At 37.2% G+C, this 25,691-nt stretch overlaps 1 protein-coding gene across 3 annotated transcripts in view; it reads right to left on the bottom strand.

Moving 5' to 3' along the window:
- Nucleotides 1-24,765, bottom strand: part of Mtcl3 (MTCL family member 3) — a 38,974-nt gene extending 14,209 nt beyond the window's left edge. Inside the window, exons 1-4 of one of the 3 annotated variants that reach the window (XM_078019213.1) lie at nucleotides 23,935-24,765; nucleotides 20,900-22,038; nucleotides 20,213-20,437; nucleotides 18,406-18,564 (exon numbers count right to left, since the gene is read on the bottom strand). In XM_078019213.1, the coding sequence (XP_077875339.1) occupies nucleotides 18,406-18,564; nucleotides 20,213-20,437; nucleotides 20,900-22,021 (1,506 nt within the window). In that variant the 5' untranslated portion in view covers nucleotides 22,022-22,038; nucleotides 23,935-24,765. The remainder of the gene's footprint in view (nucleotides 1-18,405; nucleotides 18,565-20,212; nucleotides 20,438-20,899; nucleotides 22,039-23,934) is intronic. The other 2 variants (XM_078019214.1, XM_078019212.1) reach the window with 2 other exon arrangements.
- Between the last annotated feature and the right edge of the window lie 926 nt (nucleotides 24,766-25,691).

The raw sequence follows: 25,691 nt of genomic DNA, 5'->3' as shown, positions 1-25,691 counted from the left end.
AAGTAGATCACTACAGCAGAGGTCAGACTGACTGCAGTTATATGATTTTGTTATCACTGAAGAACATTAATGAGTGGACTTTGCAGGTCACCAATGAAAGAAAATTTTCTAATCTTTTCTGTGTGGGAATCAGAGTGGTCTCCTCTGAACCAAATGGCTTATACATAGTATCTTTTCTTTTCAAAGGTAATTTTTTAGTGTCAATAATTACTTTAGACCTAATCATTTTTTCCTAGTGTATTACCTCTCAATACTGCTTAAATGTCTTTAGACTTGAACCAAGTCTCTGTGACTAATATAATGAAATTCAGGTAAGTCTTGGAAAGTAAATGTTGAACTTACTTCAGAGGAGGTAAGAAGTCTTAAGGACATGGATGCTATAGGACCAGAGAAGGCAGAAATGAAAGGAAATTGTAACAGCTGGGCCTATAAAATTTTTGTGAAAGTATCTGCCTTCAAAGTCAAGTTTGAGCCCAATAATTGCCTCCTTCCACTATATGTTTCATACCATATGGTCAACACATTTCCTGGATCCTTGTATAGAATTATGTCTTTACTCTCTAAGTTTCTGTGGGATTTCAAAGCTCAAAGCTGTGAGAGAGTTTTTTTTTTTTTTTAAACAGGTAACTACTTCATAATTGTAGAAACTTTGTTTGGAATAGAGTATGGGTTGTTACAGAGTCTGACAAAGTACTAATAAAGAACTGATCTCAAAGCAAAACTACATTGCTTTAAAAAAGCAAATACATTATGGTTAAGGGCTTCTTTGGTATTCACATCCTGTATTACACTTGGATGAGTGGGTATGCTACTAAGGCTCAGAGAACTCTATTCAAGAAAATGGATCTAATGCTGCAAGATTTCTCAGCCAAGATTTTGTTGTTGTTGTTTATTTATTTGGGCAACTGGCTAATGATGTTTGAAATACTAATAATTAAAAATTATTTTATGCTTCAGATACTTTATCCACAGTAAATAAATGCTTACTAAGCTATGAATGACATCAGCAAATGCAGAGATTTATATTCCCTTATAATTTTCTCATGTTAATAAGTAATGCTCTTCTCAGATTATTCCCTGAAGACCTTAAAAGAGCGTATTACAGGGATACTGTTACATCGATGTTCACAGCAGCACAATTCACAATAGCTAGACTGTGGAACCAACCCAGATGCCCTTCAATAGATGAATGGATAAAAAAAAAATGTGGCATTTATACACCATGGATACGCAGCACTAAAAAATGACAAAATCATGGAATTTGCAGGGAAATGGATGGCACTAGAGCAGATTATGCTTAGTGAAGCTAGCCAATCCCTAAAAAACAAATACCAAATGTCTTCTTTGATATAATGAGAGCAACTAAGAACAGAGCATGGAGGAAGAGCAGGAAGAAAAGATTAACATTAAACAGAGACATGAGGTGGGAGGGAAAGGAAGAGAAAAGGGAAATTGCATGGAAATGGAGGGAGACTCTCATTGTTATACAAAATTACATATAAGAGGTTGTGAGGGGAATGGGAAAATAAACAAGGAGAGAAATGAGTAGTAGATGGGGTAGAGAGAGAAGATGGGAGGGGAGGGGAGCAGGGATAGTAGAGGATAGGAAAGGTAGCAGAATACAACAGTTACTAATAAGGCATTATGTAAAAATGTGGTTGTGTAACCGATGTGATTCTGCAATCTGTATTTGGGGTAAAAATGGGAGTTCATAACCCACGTGAATCTAATGTATGAAATATGATACGTCAAGAGCTTTGTAATGTTTTGAACAACCAATAAAAAAAATAAGTAATAGATTCTAAGAATCATTGCTTTTAAACAATTAAAACACATTTAGAAAATTATTACTGGGAAGTGACTGTAGTTCCTTATGACCTTTCTGTACAATGAGTCAGAGAAAAAAAATCTGCAGCCAGCATTTATAAGTTGAAAGGATGAGCTGTCTAGTATACATTGTGTCTCAACCAGCTTCTAACTGATTAATACAGTAATCTTAACATCATTTTGTGTCAGGTTAAAAATCTGATAAGAAATATGCTTGAAGCTGCCATTACAAAATGACATAAAACCAGGGGATGGTATTAGATGAATGTTTTTAAGTTATTCTTCACACAATTACGCATTTAAGATATTTAATAATGTAATTGTACAAGTTAGTGTATTTAATAATTCATAAAATGAAATGAAAAGGATTTAGGAGCAAGTTTGAGGAGGTAATTCCTGGAGTAGGCTAAAAAGTAATAGCCAACATTTATGCTTTAAAAAAATTTGGAGTTAGCTGCCAAATTTATAGAGATTTATATTCTCTTCTAATAAACTGGATTCTAAGTATCATTGCTTAGTCAAGAAACTGTTTAATTATTGTAGAAACCAAATTAAAATTTGGCACCTAACTCCAAATTTTAATATGTGACTAAGTTACATTTGAAAAATTCAGATTCTCAATTTCATTTGAAAAATTGGAAGACCTGATAAAGCTAGGTCCAGATTACTGTGTAGCAATTCTGGGCTGAAACATAATAGTGAGACATTTTGTCCCATTGCTCAACATGGTCAGTTGAGCTCCTTTATGATTCTACTTTACCCCTGGTGACACTGGAATTATCAAACTCTGCCCTAGATCTCTAGGGTCACCTAAATAGGACAAGCAAAAGAACCTCCCATTCAATTCCTTACACAAATTCTTCCTACACCCCTACCAGAAGTGTGCTTCCACAAGAGACAGGCAATGTGTTCCTTTCTACAAATGGCCCTAATGGATGAAAGTCTTTATTTTGATTCCAAATCTATTTAAAGTTTAAAATCAAAGTTATTTAAATAATAAATCTCCTTTATCTTCTATATGCAGTACAGCAGACATTGAAAAAGAGTGATCACATCTCAAGTATTTCCTTTTCCAGGCTACATACACCTTCCAGTTCTTTCCAGCATTCCTCATATAACAGATTTCATAATGAGTTGTGATCAATGAAGCTTCCTAAGCCTTTTTTTCTTATAACTAAAATACATTTCTCCTTTTTCCACTTTGTGTTTAAAAAAGTAAAAATCAAATTCTAGGACATCATATTTGTTCATCTTAAATTTCACTTGATTTATTTGAGTTTATCCAATAGTTTGTTGCTATCATTCTGATTTTTTGTTTTGTCCTTGCCTGTGTTCTTTTTCTAAAATTTCTTTTTAATAAGGGGTATTATGCCTAAATATTCTTATTAGACTAGAACAGGTATTAACTACAGATGTAACTGAAATATCTGGAGAAAAAAACACACAAGAAGAAAACCGAGTTTACACATTATAATAAAGCAGGACAATCACTATCTCTACAGCTTCTCCTTACGTTGTAATTAAGTAAAAATCATGAAGAGTATACTGCACATCTGAAGTGGATTGAGAAAATTTTGTCTCCGTGGTTTGATTCAATGATAATCAACTAATCCCAGAGAATCAGCCTTTTTCTCACCTTTAAAGATATTGAAAATAGAGTTATAAGTAATTGATTTCATTAAAAAAATTCTGAGTATATTTAAAAGGGCAAAGAGCCAAATCAACTTTTTAAAAATCAAGTATTACACTCATGGAATATATTCTTATGTGTATGTTCACATTGAGAGCAAATGTGTAGTGAGGATGTGTACATATGTATGTTTGTGAGGTTTGGAAAGATTTTCAGGACACCTTATGAATTACTCAGTAAATTCTAAAACACAAGGATAATCAAAATCCTTGCAACTTCTCTCCACATACCAAAAGGGTAACGTTGATCTGTATTATGCATAATAACACATGTCCATTGAAAATGTTATAATTTGATTTTACTTTATATTAAAGGGCATCTTGATGACCATTCAAAGTGTACTTTGAATGAAATGAAATGAAAAGGATTTAGATTTGATCCAATCAGTCAGATCATTTCAGAATTATAATGGAAAAAGCAGGCATCAGTAAATGTCTGATAATTTAATTTGTAGAAAAGTAAGTACCATATTCTAGATTAAAGGAATCATTTAGTCTCTTGATTTAATGCTAAAGAATTTACACCCAGTAACATACAACTTTAGACATGAGACAAGCTACACATTTAGTAGTACCTAAATAAATCATAAATAATAAATCATATACCTGAGGAATATGTACATAAAGATAAGAGCATAAGGCATCACTGGAATAGGAACAAAATATTCCATAGTACTAGGAAAGTCACAGAAAATAATCACAAATGAGTCAGATTTGTATCTTCAAGTCTTGAATTTTAAAGAAAATTAACCCTTTTCACATTGTTGCTCAAACTGACAAAATCCTGGGTTAATAAACACGAAGCTATCATTTACTTACTGTTAAGGTATCCTGGAAAGCAAAGACAAAAATGAAAATACAGGAATATTGGAGATTAAAGTTAATTATCTAGGATCTGCCACAATCTGAGAAAGTTTTCCTATAACAACAGCATCTGTGAAATTCAAAGAAATAATAGTTTATTGAATGTATAGCCTTTACTGTCTTAAACAGAAGAATTGGACATGAAGACCATCCCTGTTTCTTGAAAGGTTAAACATAAGCTTGTCACATGACCCAGCAATTCTACTCTTTGGCATACACCCAAGACAAATTAACACATCATCCATGAAGAAAATTCTTAGAAACATTATTCAGAAGAGTCAAAAATTGGAAACAACCTAAATATCCCTCTACTGGTGGACGGGTAGGTAAAATATGATATTTATACAATGAAATGTTATGAGTCAATAAAAAAGGATGGATAAGTGATATAACAAATCAACCTTAAAAATATGCTACGTGAAAGAAGTCAGACATAAGAGACCACATATAATCTGATTTGATTTATGTGAAATATCTAGAAAAGGCCAATCTATGGATATAGAAAGTACATCAGAGCCAGGTGTGGTAGCACTCACTTGTAATCCCAGTGACTAGGAAGGCTGAGGCAGGGCTATCAAGTCTGAGGCCAGCCTCAGCAACTTAGCAAGATCCTGTAGCATAATAAAAAATAAAAAGGTCTGGATTCCATCCCCAATATGGAAAAAAAAGTATACTAGTATTTACCTTTTCTGTTACATATTAAGTAAAATATCATATTGATTTTATATTTTCCTAATGATGTTGAACATCTTTCATATGCTTATTGCCTATCTGTGTAACTTATTTTGTGTAGTGTCTATTCAATATTTTTACCATTTTTAGTTGGATTTTTGTCCACATACTTTCTAGTTATAGTTTAGGTTATTCTGGAGGAAATAGCTATTACAACAGAGATAGTACTGGCTAGAATACAGGTAAACTGGAACTCTCATCTATTGCTGGTGGAAATGTTAAATGGTGCAGTTATTCTGGAAATAGTTGGCTGTTGTTTTAAAAAGTTAAACATAAATCTACTGTATGATCCATAAATTCCTCTCTATGTCCACACAAGAATAAAAACACATCCTCACAAAAACGTGAATATGAGTGATCATAGTAGCATAACCAGAGACTTGGAAAATATGTAATGGTCATCAACTGATGAATGATAAACAAAATGTGGCAGATACATACAACTGAATATTATTAGGAAATAAAAAGAAACAAAGTGCTCATATATGCTGCAAGGAAAAACCTCAAAAACTTTGGTCTAAGTGAAAGAACCCAGATGCCAATAAGGTCAAATATTGTATGCTGACAATTGTACAAAATGTCCAGGAAATTAAACACTATTAATAGAGAAAACTGGTTAATAGTTGATGGAGGTTAGGGTTGAGACAGAAGGGGACTACAAATAGGCACAAAGGATCATTATGGAGTGATAGAAATGTTCTAAAATTGGGGTAAGGTAATGGTAATACAATTTTGTATACTTACTAAAAGTCATTAAATTGTACACTTAAAACAAATGAAGCTATGTTATGTAAACTATACCTCAATAAAACTATTTAAAATACATTAGATTGATTTAAAAAATCAACTTAAAGGAAAGAAAACAGCAACAACATCATGTTGATAGTAGTTTAACAATATTTTTATACCTTTGAGGGGCTGGGCTTATAGTTCAATGGCAGAGCACTTTTCTGGTATGTGTGAGGTACTGGATTTGATCCTTAGCACCACATAAAATAAACAAATAAAATAAAGACATGCTGTCCATCTACAAGTACAAACAAACAAACAAACCCCTTTTTAAAAAATATGCCTTTGAAAACTGTTTACTATGAAAAACAGAAGACAGCTTTAGAAAATGTCATATTCTTAATAAGTCAACAAAGATGGTCTCTGTGAATTAATAAGGTCACAAGAGGAGATTAAGCTCTGAAAACTGGGGAGCTGCAAGGAATAAGAAAACTCAAAGGATCCTAAAATTCAAAGCTAGAATTAAATTTTGCACTGTCTTTACAAAGCAGATGACATGGCAGAATATGGATTCAATAATATTGAGAACCTGAGAAATTGTCCAAGGACACAGAGATAAAGAACAAAACAGTGAAAGAAGGATGAGAAGCCAGTGGTAAGAAGTAGAAAGTAGGAAATGCTAAGAAGAAAAAAGTAGAGCACATGTGATTATCCAGGCTATAATATAAGAAAGATTTTCCGAGATGAATAAATAAATGTTCATTTTCATATTAAAGGGTTTACATGCTCTGGACATATGATAAACAAAGACCATCACCTAGATCTATCCAGGCAATATTTTGAACATGTTATTGTCCTTTAGCTACTCAGGTTTCTTGCCCTTCTCTGCCCATTAGTGCTCCAGAAACCTGAGTTTCATACCCTGCTTTCCTCAGGTTCCCTCCTCACTCCTGATTGGCTTTGGCCAACAGTGACACTGGTGAATGGTGAAGGATGGAAGGTGAGAGAAGAGATGGGTCAGGGTGTTTCACCTGTTTCTTCATTTTTTTTCCAACATCATAAGTAAGGCTACACTTTGGACAATAGCTCCCACTCTGTAGACCCTACTCTACAGTTACACTTTTCACTGGCCTCTATAGCACTGTGTCCCTGGAGGCGGTGGTGGTTTCTAAGCGCTGCTGGTCTCTGAATGTCTCAGCAGCTCTGCTTTATTCCCTTGATCCTGCAGACGCTATTGTGAGTAATCCCCATTCATTCAACCATGGGGGTGGGGGGTGAATTCTCTTTCCTACTAGAGGATTCTGATACAAAGGGTAAAAGTAAATATCCAGAAATATGGAAAGGGAAGATAATTTAACCTACAAAAGAATCAAAGTCAAACATCTTACACCTATCCACTGCAAAACAAAAGCCAAAGTTAATAAAACAGAATATATAATGCAAGAGGAAATTTTTTTGACTCAATAATTAATTTCATGATGCCATTTTGTATTAAGTCAACCAAAAGCTATTGTTAAAAGGAAATCAGCTTAGAAAATATAAACTTTTTCTGAAAAAAACAGAAACATTAGCTAATTGATTAAAGATTATTCAAACACAGTTCAGAAATGTAGAAGTTGTGGTTTAAAGTCAATTAAGTATTAAAATTGCTTGCATATACAGAATTGTTTATGACTATATGTACGAGAAAGTTGCTTTAAACTGAAACGATTACTATAACAATGAATAACTTAATACAATGTTAGTCTATACATTTAATATTAAATTGATAAAGACCAGGCTAAAGTTTAAGGGGTTAGACTAAAGGAATAATTTTTAATTCCTTCTTTCATTTTTTATTTTAGTAATTAGGAAAACTGGAAAACATATATATATTCCCCAAAAAAAATTTTTCTCAAAGTTAACAAGAGTATGATTTAAAACAAGATAACTACATTCAGAATCATTTCATAATATAATCATTCTAATTTAAGTTTAGTCATATCTCTAAATAAATGAGTCCAATAGTTATATTTTATCCTTGTAAGACGATACTTTCCATATATCAAATCCTACTAAGCATACACAGATGATTAACTTGTTAAAATTCTTTCATGTGCAAGGAGGCAGAGGCTATAACTACATACCAGCATAACAGTTGCTCATTATGTACCTGAACACAATAAAGAACTGGCTTATCTAATTATTTCTACTATTATTCAAGGTTCTTGGCTAATGAAATGGTAAGAAACTGCTACCTTGTGAAGGGAGGAAAAAATAACATAGTTAATTTTATTAAGCACTTTTGCCTATGATTAATTGGCTGGACAAATTGGAAATAACTGAGCTAGGCAGAAGATGAACACAGAATACTTTGAATTTTTAATTCTAAGCACTTCTAAGTTGAATCATACTGAATATAAATGGTCCTATTAAGTGAAATAAGTAAGTGTAAAATGGAAAATGTCAGAAGAGAAGCTAAATGACATCTTCAAATGTCATCCGCAAATGGCATTTACCATCTGGATAAAGATCAGTTTAACTGACCTTGAAATGTAAAAACATAATTAGAATATAAATAGCGGATAAATAATTATTTTCCATTAAAATTCATTGAGTCTAAAATCATGAAGGTGTAACTGAATTTTCAACTTGGAAAATACTTCCCAACATGCAGTGAAACTGCCTGCTGTATTTGCTCAAAAGTAAAGCAAGAGACTGGGGTTGTTGCTCAATGGTAGAGCACTTGCCTCACACATGTGAGGCCCTGGGTTCAATCCTCAGCACCACATATAAATAAACAAATAAAATAAAAGTATTTCATCCATATACAACTAAAAATATATCTTTTTAAAAAAGTAAAGCAAGTGTTAGAAAAACAAAGAAACCAAGTAAATTCTAATTTAGGGGAACTAATGATATGCTTCTTTGGCAGTAAGTTTATCTTTTTAAAAACCTCTTTATTTTGCCTTAGTATTTATTGGTAGTTTTTCATATATAATAGTATATATGTGAATTAAATAGAAATATGGTTCTTAAGTTCAGGAGAGCATAGGATTTAGTTGTGGATTTAATAAAAATTAAAAAGCTACCTAAAGGATCTTGAACTTTAATACTTTTGATCAAAAAGAGACCTCTTCTCTCTTGTAAAGTGTTTCTCTTTAGACAGAAGATTCACAGGGCAGCAAGGAAGGAGACAGACAAATGGGAACAATCAGGTCATAAGCTCAGTTGTTGAATACAGTGGCAGACAGTGCAGCTGGGTTGTCTGCCTGCCTCTTCCCAAACATCTGTAAACATGAGCTCAGGGATGGTGAAGTGGCAAGGACTTCAGGACAAGCACAGTGAAGGAGGCATAGGGACAACTGAAAGAAGTTAGAATGGTTTTACGTGAAGTAAGCATAAAGGGGCGCTTTAGAGAGCTATAGATGTTAATAAGAAAAGAGAAGGCAAAAATGTTTCAAAGGCCTGTATAAAGTCACTGGAGTCCTGGTTGGATCCAACAGTTCACTCCTACGGACTTAAAAAGTTGTTTGTAGACTTGGGTCTTAATCAGCCAAACTAAGACTGTGTGATAGTACACACAACACCACCTAATATAGTGCTTCAATGTTTACAAAGCACTTTCACCTTGTCTCATGTTATACTTGTCAGCAGACTGAATAGGGGAAATACTTCCCTTTTGAAGGTGGTTAAGACTTAGCTATTAAGCGATGTATTTGAAATAACAAAACTATTATGTCTGTAAAGAAAGAAGGCAGAATCATTATGTTTCTGGTTTATTTTCTCCAAAGATTCCCTTTCTGTAAGATAAAATAAAAATTTTCCCCTGTGGACAGGGTGGAAGTCTCTCTTGCTCAGAGCATCCCTTAATAGGCCCTATAGGTGCAATGCTTGGAGATTCTGGAGTATTAAAGTTCCTAAGGAAGACAAGTCATTTACAGGTCAGCAAGAACACTGAAGTGGCAGCTGAGTGCCTGTAGCAAAGCCCCTGGCTAGTAGAGACAGACAGATCTGGCAGTGGACTCAGCCAGCACACTGGTGATACTGACTTCTCTGAACCTTGAGTCTTCATCTCTAAAACAAAAATACTTTCAACATAATTATATGTAAATTATCTGGGACAGTCATGGGCATCTAGTCCTCTGCTCTGGTGGCTACTGAATAACTGCAGCCTGGAGTATTGCTCATACTTCTCCTGCCAAATTAACGGCTAAATGTTAACTATCCCAAATGTTAATGCAAATTTAATTGGATAGTTTTGGGGAATAATAGGATCTGCATTTTGCATTTTGACACCAAAGCACATAGATGTTAAACTACAGAGCTGATGCCCAGGGTATCAGAGTTATCCTCTCGTCCTTGTCCTTGAGTTCCTGTTCTCATTATTCTTCCCAAGAACACTTATTTGACCTTGTTTCAGGAAGGACTTGTTGCTCCCGGGGATGACTAGAATTTGAAAGAAGCAAGGTGGAGAATTAGAAGTTTCTATAGCAAAGTTCAAGACACCTTCACTTCTGGAAGTCAGGTGAGAGGCTCCATCTGCTCACTTCTCATTTTGTCTGTATTTCACTTAGCACAGTGGAAAGAATCTAGTTCTGACTCACTTTTCTCTATTATTCTCAGGCATAATACCTTGCTTAATGATCATGCAATCTCTGTTCAAAATTACTTATTATTCATCAGTTTTGTATCAGGTTCTTTTCTGGTTTCTTTTCTTTTTTTTTTTTTTTTTGGTGGATACAACAATAAATATGACAGACCCAGTTGTTAGGCTGAGGGAGTTTATAGACTAGCATGGGAAAACTTACACAAATAAATTGAATATGAAATAAGTTATTATCATATTGCAGAATAAAGAATCTAATTGCCTACATGCTAGGCACTGAACTTGACACGGAAGGGGCTGTGGTGACCATATCGGGGCCTCACCTGTTTAGTCTACAGTCTATTAAGTCTTGTAAGGACTCATTGAGATAGTGGACATCAAAGTATTTGGTAGGGTAAGGAATGTGGGTACCTGCTGTCCGAGTACAACCTCTAAAAGGCTATCTTTCTAGGAAAAAGTAATTAACTTGAAGGCAGGGATGACCTTCAAGGTGACATTTTCTGCCATCCCTTATATATTCATACATATGCTTAGTAAATGTGCTAAATTAAAGTTAGATTAAGTATATAGTTTTCAACTTCATATAAAAGGCTGAGATAAGAGGCTATTTTTGGCTATTGCTAGGGGCAAGGCCCTTCTTAGGCAGCAAAGGGTGGCCAGGTAGGGAACAGTTTTGTTAATTACTACTCCAAGCCTAAGGGCACTACATAGATCACTTAGGCCAGAGCTATACCCTCAGAGTCCCTTAAGGAAGGGACTAGGGTATTTTAACAGGGGCTGGTTCTACATGAGGTTTGTATCTGTCACATATATAAAAACTAAGCAATTTCAAACAGAACTTTATTATGCTTTTGGAAACATAAAGACTTGCAACTTCAAAACCCATCAAAGTTATAGGGAGGGAAAATACATTAAATTTCAATAATAAAAAATACAATGTTTGGATGTTTAACGGGAGACTTGTGCTCATTAGCTTATGCATCATACTCTCTGTAGTGAGAGCTTGGGTAACCTTCAAGGCAGTAGATTTCACCCCAGACAACTGTATAGTTATATAAGAACCCACTCTGGAGATTTTCTGCATAAGTTAGAGTGTCTAAGTGCCATCGTTTGACATACTGGTTTATTTATGGAAAAAGACAGTGAACACTTTGGTTACTTGGTCTTTATGGCTTCAGAGGGTAGAAAGTTAAAGTAACAGAAAGTGGCCCTGGGGGCTGGGATTGTGGTTCAGCGGTAGAGCACTCGCCTAGCAACGGTGGGACCTGGGTTCAATCTTCAGCACCACATAAAAATAAAATGCATTGTGTTGTATCCATCTACACCAAAAAATAAATATTAAAAAAAGAAAGAAAGAAAGTGGCCCTGATTGTGGGGTAGGTTCCACTTGTCCTCAGTCCCACATATCAGGTCTTTAGTTCTGATTTCTACAGCATGAAACGAAGCTCTGAATGCTGAATAGCCACCGTCAGAGAAGTCACTGTATGCCTCATACCCTGTGCTAAAAACCCTTAAATAGGGCCCTGCAGTGGGTGCAAACTTGAGAGTTTGATGCAATATTTTGTCATTTATATCTATATTCTCTATGGCCACTGTATATACTATAGCAGATATTAAATTACTGTTCATTGAATATTTGTTAACTATAACCTATAGCAGCCCCCAAAATTCTATTAAATAAATATATAAAAATTAATTTTCATAATTAAATAATAGTAACAGAATTGAATTTTATACCTAACTATGAAACTTTCTGGGAGAACAGAGATGGAGTACTGGCAAGGTAGAAAATGACATTTTCATAAAGAACTTTGAGAACATTCAGCTTAATTTTTGCATTTACAAATAAGGAAACTGAGGCTTATAAATTTCAGGTTACTTGCTCAAGGTTACAAAGAATGACTGATAAGACCTCAACACTAGTTTCTAGACTCTAGGGTATATGTTTTTCTTCTAATAAATCACACCCAAGTTCACAACTAATGATAAAATGGCTTAATTTTAATTTCTATAAGATGTTAATTCCTAATTTATTGACTATATGGATGAGAACTGACAAATGTTTAGAGGGCTGGTTTATTAATTATTTGCCAAGTAAAGTCTGCTTATAATTGCCAAAAGTTTGGTGTACTATAATCGATTTTCTTCATGGTTGTTTCAGAGGCTTCATATGAAACTCAATATTGCCTCCATCTGTGGTTATAGCTAGGAAAGCAATAGGAAAAAAATTCTTTCAATATTTCTTTCTCTGTCTTGGTTGCTACTAAACTCAGAGATGTTTCATAACAATGTATAACCTTTCCATTATGTTTTCCTTTACCTTCTCAGAGAATGTACTTGAACTAAGTTTAAAATCTTGTTTCAACAGTTTTATGCTTTTATTTGTTAAACATTTAATATCAGTTCTTTAGGTAGGTCAATGTAAAAGTTAAAGAAGTAAGCAACCCTCCAATAACTCTATATATTACTGCCATGGATATATTTAGCACAGGTAAACTGCTAACCTTTCATGTGGGTCATTCAAGCTTTAGCCCAGAGGCCTTGGACCATGCTAAACTGAACTCTAAGCAGAGTAAAAAGTTGGAGACTTTGCTCCCATGAATACAGTTTATCAGCAAGTGCAACACACATTTAAATATGCATGTATTGAATAATGAGGCTCCTTATATTATAAACATCAAAATCAATAGACTTTCTAGATGGGTACTGGAAATGTGCTAAGAGATGACTAATCAGGTAAAAACTGTAACTTCTGTGCTCTACTGTTTCAAGAGTATAAAGTTTAAAATTACTAAAAAAGAACTATGATCTGATTCCTATGTAGAGGTGCAGAATGCTGACCATTTTTATCTAAGTAACCAGAAATTTTTATCATTTTTATCTAAGTAACCAGAAATTTGAAGATTAAAACAAAAGTTCAAAATATTTCACAAAATAATTCACAAGTTTCTAATCTGTATAATACTATGCTTCTGCTGGGGGCTTGGTGTCTGAGTAAAAGAGCCATTTACCCAACACTGAATCTTGGAAACTAGTTTAGAATTCAAGTAACTGCACATACAATTTCATTTTGAAAATTCAACAAAGTTCATAATTACTAAATATGTTCATGTTTTAAAATGCACTCATAACACATGGTCACTTTCTGGAAGACAAACTTTCCAATGTTAATCTGGCACACTGTATGTTAATTTAGTCTCTAGTATTCCTATCTACTTTATTCAACAATCTATTGGCTTTACAAGACATGTCTAAAATAATATGGCTTAATTGAGGCATTTAAAATATCTATGGTTATTTTATTTAAAAAAATCAGTGATTACTGTTCCATTATCAAACTTTAATAAACTACTAGAACAGGGGAAAATATTTGTATGCCAAAGAAATTCCTCATTAAAATCATATCTTGAGTTGCTTCATTGAGTTATCACTTAGTATTTCTCTCTTTTGTTTCACTTTATAACTTTGATTAATAAGCCCTATCAAAATCAGGTATAGCTATAATCAATTCTTTAATTTAAATCATATACATATATATACATAAAACTATAAACACGTAGAGGAAGAACTTGTCTATTAAAGTATAAAGAGAATCTGAGTGTATAGACGTACTCTCAATGTATTAAAAAAATAAAAAAGAAAGAAAAGAGAGACTACTGTTAAAATTTATACCACTAATTATTTTTGTGTGCCAGAATGAAAGTGCATTGTAATAGATAGGATATATTAACCAAGTGTGCAGGAAATCAAAGTCCCAAGATAGACAATGTTATTGCAGTTGGCAAGTGAATAGCGCTCTGCAGCAAAAACTGGAGAAAGTTAAGAAAATTATTTTCTTTTATGACTCTTATGCAATGGTGAGGGATGAGAAAACACAAAGAATAGAGATACTGAAATGGAAAATATCTAATGAACAGTTCCTCTCACCATCTCACTCTCTCTTCTCTTTGGTCCTATGCTGGTGATTTCTTTGCTTAAAAATCTTCCATTACCACTTCTTCAATGCCAGACCTTAAAAGTGACATTAGAAGACCCTATCCCTCCTAAAGAGCACAGGACATTTCAAAGCTTTGAAAACACATTTTCCTCCTGCAGCAGCAGAATTATGAAGGGCAGTGACCCTAGACTTAATGAAGCAAAAATTCACCCAAGCCAGAGAATGTGTTGTCTGGAGCCTTCTCCACACCCTCACTTTATCCAATTTGTGCATAAACCCCTCTGACAGTCATAGAGCTAGGTGCTGTTTTCACAAAATAACTTTTACAGAAACCTCTGTCTCTGATCATTTGTGATGCTAAAAAACAGACTATAATGTTCCCTGAGTTATAAAAGTAAAGATATTTTTCTCCAGCAAAAATTCATACTGCTCATAGCAATTGTGTTTTATAATCAGAATTAGAATGCTATTAAGATTTTAAGGTCCCTCTTGTTTGCAGTTGGCAGTATATCAGCTGTTTCAAAACCAGCAACACACAGCAGAAGACTAAACTAATTACCTCCATCCTGCTTCTACTCAGTTCTTTTTGCTCCCATGTGTCTACTCCATGCTTTCAGGGGCAAGAGATAAGCAGATGGATATGAGCAGGTGCATAGGATCTGGTGCAACCACTAGCCCTGAGTGCAATTGGTCAATACCCTTGAATCTAGTTAAAGCCTTAGTAAATGGTTCCAGACTCTAGCAGATGGTTTATTGGTCCCAGTGGTGCTGTTCGATGATATCTATGTGACTCCATATTAGGAACTAAAATCTTAGAATAAGAAGATTGCTTCTCTTTAGAATGTTCTATTTAACATTTTATGACTTTACTCCATAACCAGTGTCTTTTCCTCATAATGTTGAACTTGGCCTGGTTTTGTTTTTCTCCACAGGCAGAATGATATGAAGGGATTATCATACACGTGGATAATACTCAAAAAGATTCGAATATGTTTTCACTTTATAAACAAGGAAACAGAGTTAATAATATCTACTCTGCAAAGTAAGCCAGTTACTAGTGCATCTCAGTTTTAAAAGTTATCTTCTTAGAGGATAACAAAATATTCACTACAAAAATCTTATTTGAATAAAACATTTCTGATTTATAAACATTTTAAAATGCCTTTTCTATTTCTTATACTTTCCTAGTGTTATGAAGGCATACCTCAAATGAATGATTATGGAACATTCCTGCCAGAATATTTTTCAGTTATTAATTTAGTACTCCTTAAATCCTTATATGCCACTCTGTCCTTTTCTGTTTCTATTTTTCTTCCCCACCACTGCCTATTTTCCAATGCCATGTTTTTAATAAAAGGCTATTTTAAAAGTTGATATCTTGAAAAAATATGCCTAAATTTCCTATGTTCTATGGTTGTGTTTGCTAATCAGGGATTGGAATTCAGCTTTTATAACTCCAAGGAGAATGTAAATTGTCTCTTTGGCTTCAACATACATGCCCACACTGACTGGCACTGCAGCATCATTTTCCCATCCCAGAACTGGAGCTCTGAAGAAGAAAAAGTCACAGGGAAGTGTGTAGGAACAGAATCAAGGGAATGCATCTTCACAATGACTGTCCTGAGGATATTCCCAGGTTACAGCCCTTCCTTCCTTGGGGAAGATGTACAATTAGTTTTTATTTTCAGTCAGGCAAGGTCTCCATCTATCTTTCTAATGGATGGATGATATCTGAACAATTTATCCTTCCCAGAAAATCAGAAAAGCTTCCAAAATGAAAATTAGAAAATTGTTATACTATTCTTAAATATAACTTTAAATATATCCACTAGAAGAAGAGTCACATGAACCCAAATTTCAAGGTATTTCTCTTTTATCTCTGGTAATCAAGTGATGATTGCTTTTACTCGAATGTTTGTAATTATATAAAAAAATGAGAGAACTCAAGTGATGTATGTACAGGAAAAGGAGCCTAATGAGACTGATGGTGGATTTTTTTCTTTGTCCACAGGAAGATATAAAATGGCTACTCTTGTGGGTTGAAAGGTGTTCTTTTTGTCCCATCCTTCTCTCCAAAGTCTTACATTAATGAACTAACTTCTAGTACCTCAGATTGGGGCCTCTTTTAAAGACAGGTCCTTGGCAGAAGTAAGTTAATCAAGTTAAAGTCAAGTCATTAGTAGGGCTCTAATTTAGCATGACTAGTGTTCTTATAAGGAGAAATTTAGAAACAGCTATAGGAAAATACTACGTGAACATGAAAAAGGCCATCTAAAAGCCAAGGGGACAGTCCTGAAACAGAGCTTTCTCTCACAGTCCTCATAAGGAACCACCATGTTGAAACTTTTATTTAGGGTTTCTCTCCTGGGAGGAAGTAAATTATAATTTAAGTCACCTAGTTTTTGATACTTTATTACAGCAATCCTAGCAAACTAATACAGCTAGCGACTTCATTTTGTATCCCTGGAAATGAAACTTTTATTGACACTCTTAATTGTCATTACTGCTGAAAATAACACATATCTCTATTAATTTCATGTTTGATTTCTTTATAGAAAAAAATCTATACTGCTCTTTAAATGGCAATGTTCTAAATTTCATTATAAAAGTATGCAGTGGCAGATGTAGAGGATCATCTAAAATAACGTTTATAGTCTACGATTGAATGAATAGAGGTTAAGTAGGAGTTAGAGGTCTTTTAAGGTCACCCAGTTACTTACTGGTGAAGATAGGCAAGATGGCTCTCAGTCTCTGTAATATTCTACTATAGTACAGAGCCACTCCTAGCTAGTAGTCAAGGATCACATATCATTAAAATGATTTTCCCCGTTTTTTTGTGTTAAAAAGATGTTTAAAGTCAATATGTCAGGATAATATAAACATACACTAAGATCATAAAAAATGGTTTACTCCACTAAAACAACATTCTAAAAAGTCCTTACACTTTCATAAACTTAATCAGACCATCAATATTTTCCTTTTTACATGGTAAATACATTTTGTACCATTCTGAGTTAAGCAAAGAAATTATAGGTGGCTCAGTATCTCAGAAATAATCAGGATTTTCTTTAGAATTCTATATATCCAAGCAGAGGAAACTGTTCAGAAGGTCACTTGTACCTCTGCTAGTTCTTTGAAATAATTTTTATTCTCTACATAATAGTTCACAAGTTGCACTTGTGTAAATACTCAGGTAGTTTTAAAGAAAACATTATTTTAATTCAAATTAAATAAATATCATGGAGCTAATTATTTATTGCTAGATCTTTTCTGTTTCTTCTCCAATTATTTTCTGTGATATTTATTTTGTTCTTTGAGAACAAAATCTATACTGCTATACTGCTCTTTAAAGGTATATGAGGTAGGAATCTTCAAATAGTTAATATTGAAGAGAGATTTGATTCTTCTACCCTAAAGTGTAGAACTAAGATGAATTGGTTTAAATTAGAATTAAATGATTTCAGGTCTAAACAAAAAAAAAACCCTTTAAGCAGAGATATGGTGTGACAGAACTGGCTGGTATGGAAGATATTCAGGTTGGTCACTGGTGATACTCTAAGCATCAGACCAAGGAGTTGGGGGACTTGTTACAGAGAAAGTTCAATCAATGATTGGTACAAATTGAATGGCCTTTGTATCCCTGTCCATTCTAGAAGTTTACATTTCTATAAACTCAGTGTTTATCTCATAAAACTGTTGCCTTCAATTAACATAAGCTTCATTCCTTGATACTCTTGACACCTTTATAAATGGTTTGCTGTGTAATTTATTTAATTAACAAACATTTAGACAACATAAGGATGAAACATCAGTTGCCACTCTTACTATGTCAAGTTAGAGGCCAAGCTCAAGCTAGAATTTTTTCTTTGGTGCTCAGTTGTTGGTATGAAATCAGGTACTTGTTAGTACATCAGATAAGAACAACAAACTGTCTTACGATCATTAAAAAATACATGTGTTTTTGTAGTCATATTGGTCTTTGGAATTCTTTTCTAAAGAGCAAAAATAGACATAAATCATAAAATAATCAAATACTAACCTCTTTCATTTTTTCCAGTTCATTCTGTAAGGCTTGCTTTGCAATTTCAACTTCTATAAGCTGTTGCCTCAGTTTCTCATTTTCATCTTCTGTTGTTGTTCTCTTTTCTTCCACATTTTCCAATTCATGGTGAAGTCTCACAGATACATCCTTTGCAACCTAAAATAAAATGTTTGTAATAATAAAATAAAAATTTGATTCATATTGAAAGTATCAGGAGCCAATACCTCTAAAGTGGTTACCATGTGCCAGCCAGTATTCCAAATGCTTTATATATAAACCATTTACATGTATCAACCATTTAATCCTCACGACAATTCCATAAAATCAATACTATTTTCATTCCTATTTTATAAATAAAGAAACTTATTATTCCTTTTTTAAGGATACAATCTTAGAGAGTTGAAGTAACATGTTCAAGGTCACACAGCTAACAAGTTGCTGGGAAGTCAGGCTGTATACTTGTACACTACAACCATGGTAATAAATGTTCTACTGTATTTAATCACATGTAGAAAAAATTTCATATATGTTCTCTAACATAATCAGCAGGTGATGCTTCCATTATTGCCCATATTAAAGAATGGAAAAAAGCAGTTTCTACAAGTAGGGGATGTGTTTATACTTTGATCTCATAACTAGAATTCCATGTACTTAAATTTAGGGAAAATTTTAGTCCCTGATATTAGTTTTTTTTAATAACTATGAATTTTTTAATCCAAAGTTTCAAGATTGTCTTGAATATTTTAGGGGTTGAAAGAAAATTAGCATAGTCTGGTATAGAGGATTAGAACACCAGCTGTGGCTGCAACCAAGTGGGGAGTGAGCCTGATACCTCCTAGTCATGTTCTAGAACCAAGCATTTAACTTCTGTAAAAGGTGCAGCCTCTGCATCTGTAAGATGGTTCCATTAATTAGCTCTACCTTACAGAGGTGTTTTTTTTTTTTTTTTTGTTAAAAACCATGTGAAATAGTTAGGAATGCAATCATGCTTGCCACAGTGCCTGGTACCTATGGAGCGTTTGACAAATTTTAGAAAAAGAAAAAAAATTTAATATAACAATGACTTTCATAAAATTTTACTCATAGCTTTCTTTAAAAATGTATAGTAATTACATTATATTTTCATATTTTAGTGAAGTCAATACAATTAAAAGTATATTTGATTGTCTGACTTCACAAATTTAATATCTGGTTTGCATTCTCAATGAACTTCCTATAGTCCAACTGAACCCAAGAGAAGAGGCCACAAAAAAAAAAAATGCATTTCAAGGTTGGGATTTCTCCCCTGGGAGAGTTTCTGAGGGAACAACTTTCTTATGCTTCACTCTCCCTTTTTTCCATAGGATGCGATTTGGACAGTTTTCCTTTCAGGGAGTTACTTAAGAGGTAAGGACAGAAAGGAAGGAGTCCTGGAAGGTGAGGAGTGGAAACTTGGAAAAAGAAACAAGACAAACACCAGATTCTAAATCAAGGCCACAGTCTGAGCAGTGCCACGCCCATGTTTCAGCCTAGTAGGAACGTAGCCTCTTCCCACCGCTTCTGAGAGAGCTATGGTTAAAATAGCAGAGCCCCCCAACAAGCTCGATCTCCTCAATAGTGTTCTTTCAACACACATCGAACTCAAATCTTTGGACCCACCTGTTTGTTCTTTCCCTTCTGGGACCCTAAGTTTTTGTGTTCAGCCAGTCACTCAGAGTCCCTAAATCTTTTGTTAGTCATAATCAAAGGACGCTGAGCCCTCAATCAAAGTCCCCACCCTCTGCCCCTGGTGCCGGCCATGAACCCCAGGCCGCGTGCTGCAGACCTTGAGGTCCTGCTCCAGGCTGCGCAACAGCTCCCCATCGATCTCCCCAGTCTGCGCGTAGCGGAGTCTCTTGCGCTCGGCTTTGCGGAGGCGGTACTGCAGGATTCGGCAGTTTTTGTTGGCTCTCTCCAACTCGTGGCGCATTTCCTGCAGTTGACAGGCATCCTCCTCGAAGAAAGTGTCCCTCATCTCGTCCATCTCAGTTCTCAGCTCATCGATCTCATTCTGAGGAGGTGACAGGTCGCGGGTCAAAATCAGCCTCTCCTCCAGCCCCTCCGACTTATACCGTACACACCCCATCCTAGCTTCAAATTCTCAACTCCCCCCCGACCCCTTCTCCAAGAGGCAGTAGTGACAAGGAGATGAATGAAGAAGAAACTTTTTTAAAAGGGCTCACTTAAGGTCTTCTCTCGCTCTGTTACTCTAGCTCGCTCCATAAAGTGGGACAGACCATAATAATTAGAGAAATGAAGGTCCAGATTTGATTTTAAGTGAAAAACCTAACGCAGATTATATCAGGTTCTGTTTCCAATCTGGACCCGGCCTAGGAAATCCACTCATTTATTGCTCGGCTTCCTCTCTAAGGCTCCCTAACAGGTTAGCGGCCTCGCACTTGCGCGGGGACACGCCCTAATCTTCCGAGGCCCACGCTTCCCCTCCCCCACTCGGTTCCCCCATCCTCCTCACCTTGAGAGTCTCATTCTCTTCTCGCAGCTTCTCCATCTCCTCCTGCATTTCTTCCTGTTCCTGGAGCTGCTGCGGGTGCGGCTGCGACGAAGGGGGCGCCGCCGCCTGCATGCCCCCGCCGCTACCACTGCTCTCTGCGCTCTGCTGGGGGCCCTCCGCTGCCGCCGCCATTGGGGAGGTGGAAGGGAGGACGAGGGGCTCACAGATGGCAGGGGCGCCCGCGACTGGGGAGCTACGGCTGCTGCTACCGCCTCCGCCGTTCTTAGTGTGCATCTGAGCCGCCGCGGCCGCTGCCGCCGCCCGCTCCTTCTTGAGGTGGAACTGGATGAGCTCAGACTGCAGACATCCTTCTTTCCAGTAGCTCCCTCCACTGCCGCTGCCGCCCCCCGCAACGCCGCTTCCGGAGTTTCTGCTGCTGGGGCCTGGGGTTTTACCCGCAGAAGAGGTGGATGGCGAAGGGGAGGCCCCCTCCCCGCCGCTGCCTCCCCTCTGCTGAGCGCGTACGCCTTTCCCTCGCCAGCCCCTGGGCGGCGGCGGCTGCGGAGCGCCCCCCTCCCTTTCCCCGGAGCCTCCGCCGGCTCCTCCTCCTTCCCCGTCCCCTCCTCCTCCTTCCCTGAGAGGAGGGGGTTCCCCGACTTTCGAGGGCACGGATTCTAGCTCACGGGATGGCTCCTCCGGCAGCCCCGGCCTCCTGCCGCCCACAGCGGCCAGGGTCGCCAAGGGGGCCGCTTCAGCACCAGCCGCAGGCTGGACAGCTCCCGGAGCAGCCCCTTTGGGCGCCAGGGGCGCCGCCTTCTCCGCCCCGCCTCCGCCTCCTCGGGCACAGGCCTGAGATGCCGCGCGGCTGGTAGCCTTGTTACCCTGCTGTTGCTGCTGCTGCTGCTGCTGCTGCTGCTGCAGCTGCTGCTGCCGAACAGAATTGAGTTTGGTGCCGGCCCCCACAGCGGACCGGTTGGCCCCGGCTGTCTGTCGGAGAGAATTTTCCCTTGGTCTAGCTGGTGACTGAGCTCGCTGCTGCTTTCTGCTGCTGCCCTCCGGGTGCAGACGAGCCTCGGTGGCTGCGGCGGCGGCAGAAGCTGCTGTTGCGGCAGGGGCAGCGCCCCCGGTCGGTGGCTGACTCATGGCGACTTAGGAAGACCCTACCGGAAGAGATTTGGAATCGTCCATCACTAGATCAGCCTCCCCGCTTACCGCCACCAACCTTCCCTTCTAAGCTGGGACAGAAACAAAAGAGGAGCAGCATACAACATGTCTGCATTGTTACAGAGCAAAGGGTGGTTTTGCTAGGAGAAGCCCCAGAAAATTATGAGCTTTGGAAGACACTTAATAGAAGCATTGACTTTAGAAATAGGACGTAGACTTGTCAATTCTCATTTTGCCCAAGGTGGCGCTGTCTCCATCTCAGTCTGTCAGTAAAACGACAGCACTTTCAAGGTATCAGATTTTGGAAAGAATAACCTATGGGGTCAAAAAGGAATCAATGGGATCAGGATATAGTAGAAAGAGGCTTCAGAGTTGTCAAACCTCTGCTTTTTCAACTTTGGCTTCTTCACCATTGAATCTACACCCTGGCTTAGTGGAAAAGGTTTCATTGAATTAGTATTCCTAAGTATCAATTAGAGGGAAAAGATTATGATGTAGACTACTGGAGAAAACTTGCTATAAATGGATTAATGACACTTTTCTTAGGCAGCACCAAGTCCCAATATTGTCTTTACAGTAATAGAAATGTAAAAATATAAATAATGAATGACTAACCCTCTGTTTCAAGAAAATAGTGGTGTTAGGAAATATATGGTTTAATGATTTATAACCCCAAAGGGATTATTTTTATCTTTAAAAATACTTTTGGAAAAGTTGATTTTCAGGTCTGCAGTTTCTTAAGTTTCAGGTAATGAATTTTCGTATGCTTACTAGTTTTGTGGTTCTTATGAATCATTTTAGTTGCAAGATAGGTATAATTGCAAGATAGAAACTACTTTCATTCTTAAGGATCTTCTTAGATGGTATATAACAGGCTAAGTTTTAAGTACGTTTAAAGTGCCCATTCCCTCCCTCCTATAGAGCCAAATTTGATGACAGAATGACCCAGCACCCAGAAGGCTGTTGCATTTTTCCTCATGATACCAAAATCAATTTCTATTGTGTATCTTTCTAAGATACATCCATCATTGCCTTCTGAAATCTGGAAAACATCAAGCAAGCTACTGCCTCATGGGTTTTTCCTAATGAGACAGTTAGCTAGTCCACTAATCAGTTTGGTGCTTTTTCCTTGGAAATGTCATTTCTCTCTAGAGCACTGAAAGGGCATTACTAGGCATAAAGCTCTTCTTGAAAAACAAAACAAAACTACTCCTCTTACAAGAGAAGATTACCTGCCACTCATTTTCCTTGAATTATTCCTGTTATTGTCTATTTTAAGTATTACAACTTAGCATGTAGTAGTCATTCATTTTATATAAAATAAAATAAAACAAAACATTACTGAAAGCTATCTTCTCTACCTCTCTTTCTGTTTTGGGCATCTCCTTCTAACTCACTTTGGAATATAAAGGCAAACAAAGATGACTGGTGGTGGGGACAGGGTGTTCATCAACTTTCTATATCTTCTACTGGAGCCACAATGCTATTAGAATATTTTGTCTACTTAATCATCATGGGTCAGCCTAACTTGGGCCACCAACAAAGTTATTTTGCCAATGCAAACTTATTTTTGTTTTAAATTAGCAGAACCACTCTTGAGCTGAGAAGCCATGAGAAAAGCTTACACTTGGACCCCAGACAGCTTTAATCCAGAAGAAAGCTTCTGGTTCCAATAGCTGGGCTCCACAATAAAAGGCACCTGACTGCTGTCACTTGACTCCCATAAAGTGACAAAATGCTGCATCTCTTCAAGTCTTCCCCTGTGAAAATTGCCACCCAAGTCACCTGACACAGCCCACATTAATAACACTTTTAATAAGGAGTTTTCCCGGCCCTCTGACCCACCCCATCTCTCATCCCCATCCCTTTAGAAATCCAGAGGAACTGCTCACTTCTCAGGAGAGACGATGTTTGGAAGAAGTTGAAGCAAATCAACAATATTCCGGAAACCTCAGGGTCTATTCCAGTGTCTTTCAGAGACCAGGAAAATTCATCTTCTTAGTATTATATGCGACTCTGGCTGAGTAAGACTTCGGGCCCGCTCTTCCCAGTTTCTCACTCACTGAATTTCTCCAAACAATGGCGGTAACCAGAAGACTCACTTGCCCTCGGAGTCGGTTACTTCTCGGCTGTGGACTGCAGGGCTTAAGGCTGCAGCTCTCAGTAGGCGAACGCTGGAGGTACCAAGCAGTGCCAGACGCTCCCCAGGAAGTGCAGTGGTATTCATGAGCTGACCTCACCGGACTGGGCAGGGGAGAAGGCGGGATTGCAAAGGAGGACAGGATAGAAGTAATGCAAGAGAGACTACTTTCAAGAGGAAAGAGAAGACAGGGACAGGGGGTCGGGGTGAGAGTGGGAGGAGGGAGACAGGAAGACAAAAAGGCCAGAGCCACGCCCGAGATGGAAGATCTGCAGCCGCACTCAAAGTCGTAGGTCCACTCTCACATCCCGTACTTGGCAGAGGATTCCAAAACCGCTTAAAATCGGATGCATTGGTTTTCTGCAAAGCTTTGTTTCGGGTCCGATCAATCTCCATCAATTATTTATTTGAGTTATTTTCCCAGGGAGGCGGACTCGAACAGCCTTCCGGGCGTGACTAGCGTCTCCAGATGCAGCTGCGAGGCGCTGGCGGGCGGCTGCTGGGAGTTCTCTTTGTTCACTCACTTTAATTCTCAGTCGAGCTCTCCACGAGGTGCTCCCTCCCCACCCCCAGGCCGGGCGGAGTCTTCGGTTGTCGTTTCCGCGAAGAGATAATGGTTGCCAGACCCAACGTCCCAGACAAAGGGTTCGGGCGAAGCCACCACCAATTTAATACAAGCCGAATAAATATCGGCTTACAGAGAGGGTTTGCAGACCAACTCGCCCTGCATCCGTTTGCCTGTCTCCTTTATTGAATGCCAGTTTCTTCGGCGAAAACAAGGAGCAAGTGCTGGGATCCACGATCTTTATTGTAGTGCACAGCAGTAACAGGAGTCAGGAAGAATGTAGTTATAGAATATCAGCTTAGAAGAGAACTAAGAATGTATGCTTTTATGTTTATTCATACGGTTACACAGTGACAATATTTTAAAAACGGGAGTAGAAAATTCTCTCTTTCCTCTCCAAGTGACTATTTATCTATTTATTATTTATTTTTGTGGGGATGGTCTGCGGGGGGGAGACAGGGGAACCTCCCTCCTGCCTCTAAAAATTCCTTTGTGAACTTGAAGATGAGAATAAAAAAAGTAAGACACTACTTGAGAAAAGGCAGCTTTCAAAATTAAATTTCTATTAAATTTTTATGGTGGTTGTGCAGGTAAAAAATTTTGAAATAATGAAATTATTGATGTTAACATGAACTTTAAAAGATTTTATTTTCCAAGTGGATATTTTGCCTTAACCATAAAATAAAAACAATTTGAGAGTAGCTTGCATAGAAGTAATTATTACAGCAAAATAAAAACATGTTCAAGCGCCAGAGGTTAATATTCCCAGTGACACAGGAGACAAATATGGTATTATAACAAAATCATTTCATGTCTCAAAATAGATGTTAAGAGATGATGTGTGCTTGGCCCTGTCCAAGGTGCTAGGGATACAAAGAAAAATCAAGAATTGTGCTGGGAAGGCTCAAGCTTATTGTTGAAAATTGAGATAATTTCCTTATTAT

The sequence above is a fragment of the Ictidomys tridecemlineatus genome, chromosome 8 (genome assembly GCF_052094955.1).
Source record: "Ictidomys tridecemlineatus isolate mIctTri1 chromosome 8, mIctTri1.hap1, whole genome shotgun sequence".
NCBI lineage: Eukaryota > Metazoa > Chordata > Mammalia > Rodentia > Sciuridae > Ictidomys > Ictidomys tridecemlineatus.
Note: the sequence above shows the minus strand (reverse complement) of the source record. Positions and strands in the feature narration are given on the sequence as shown.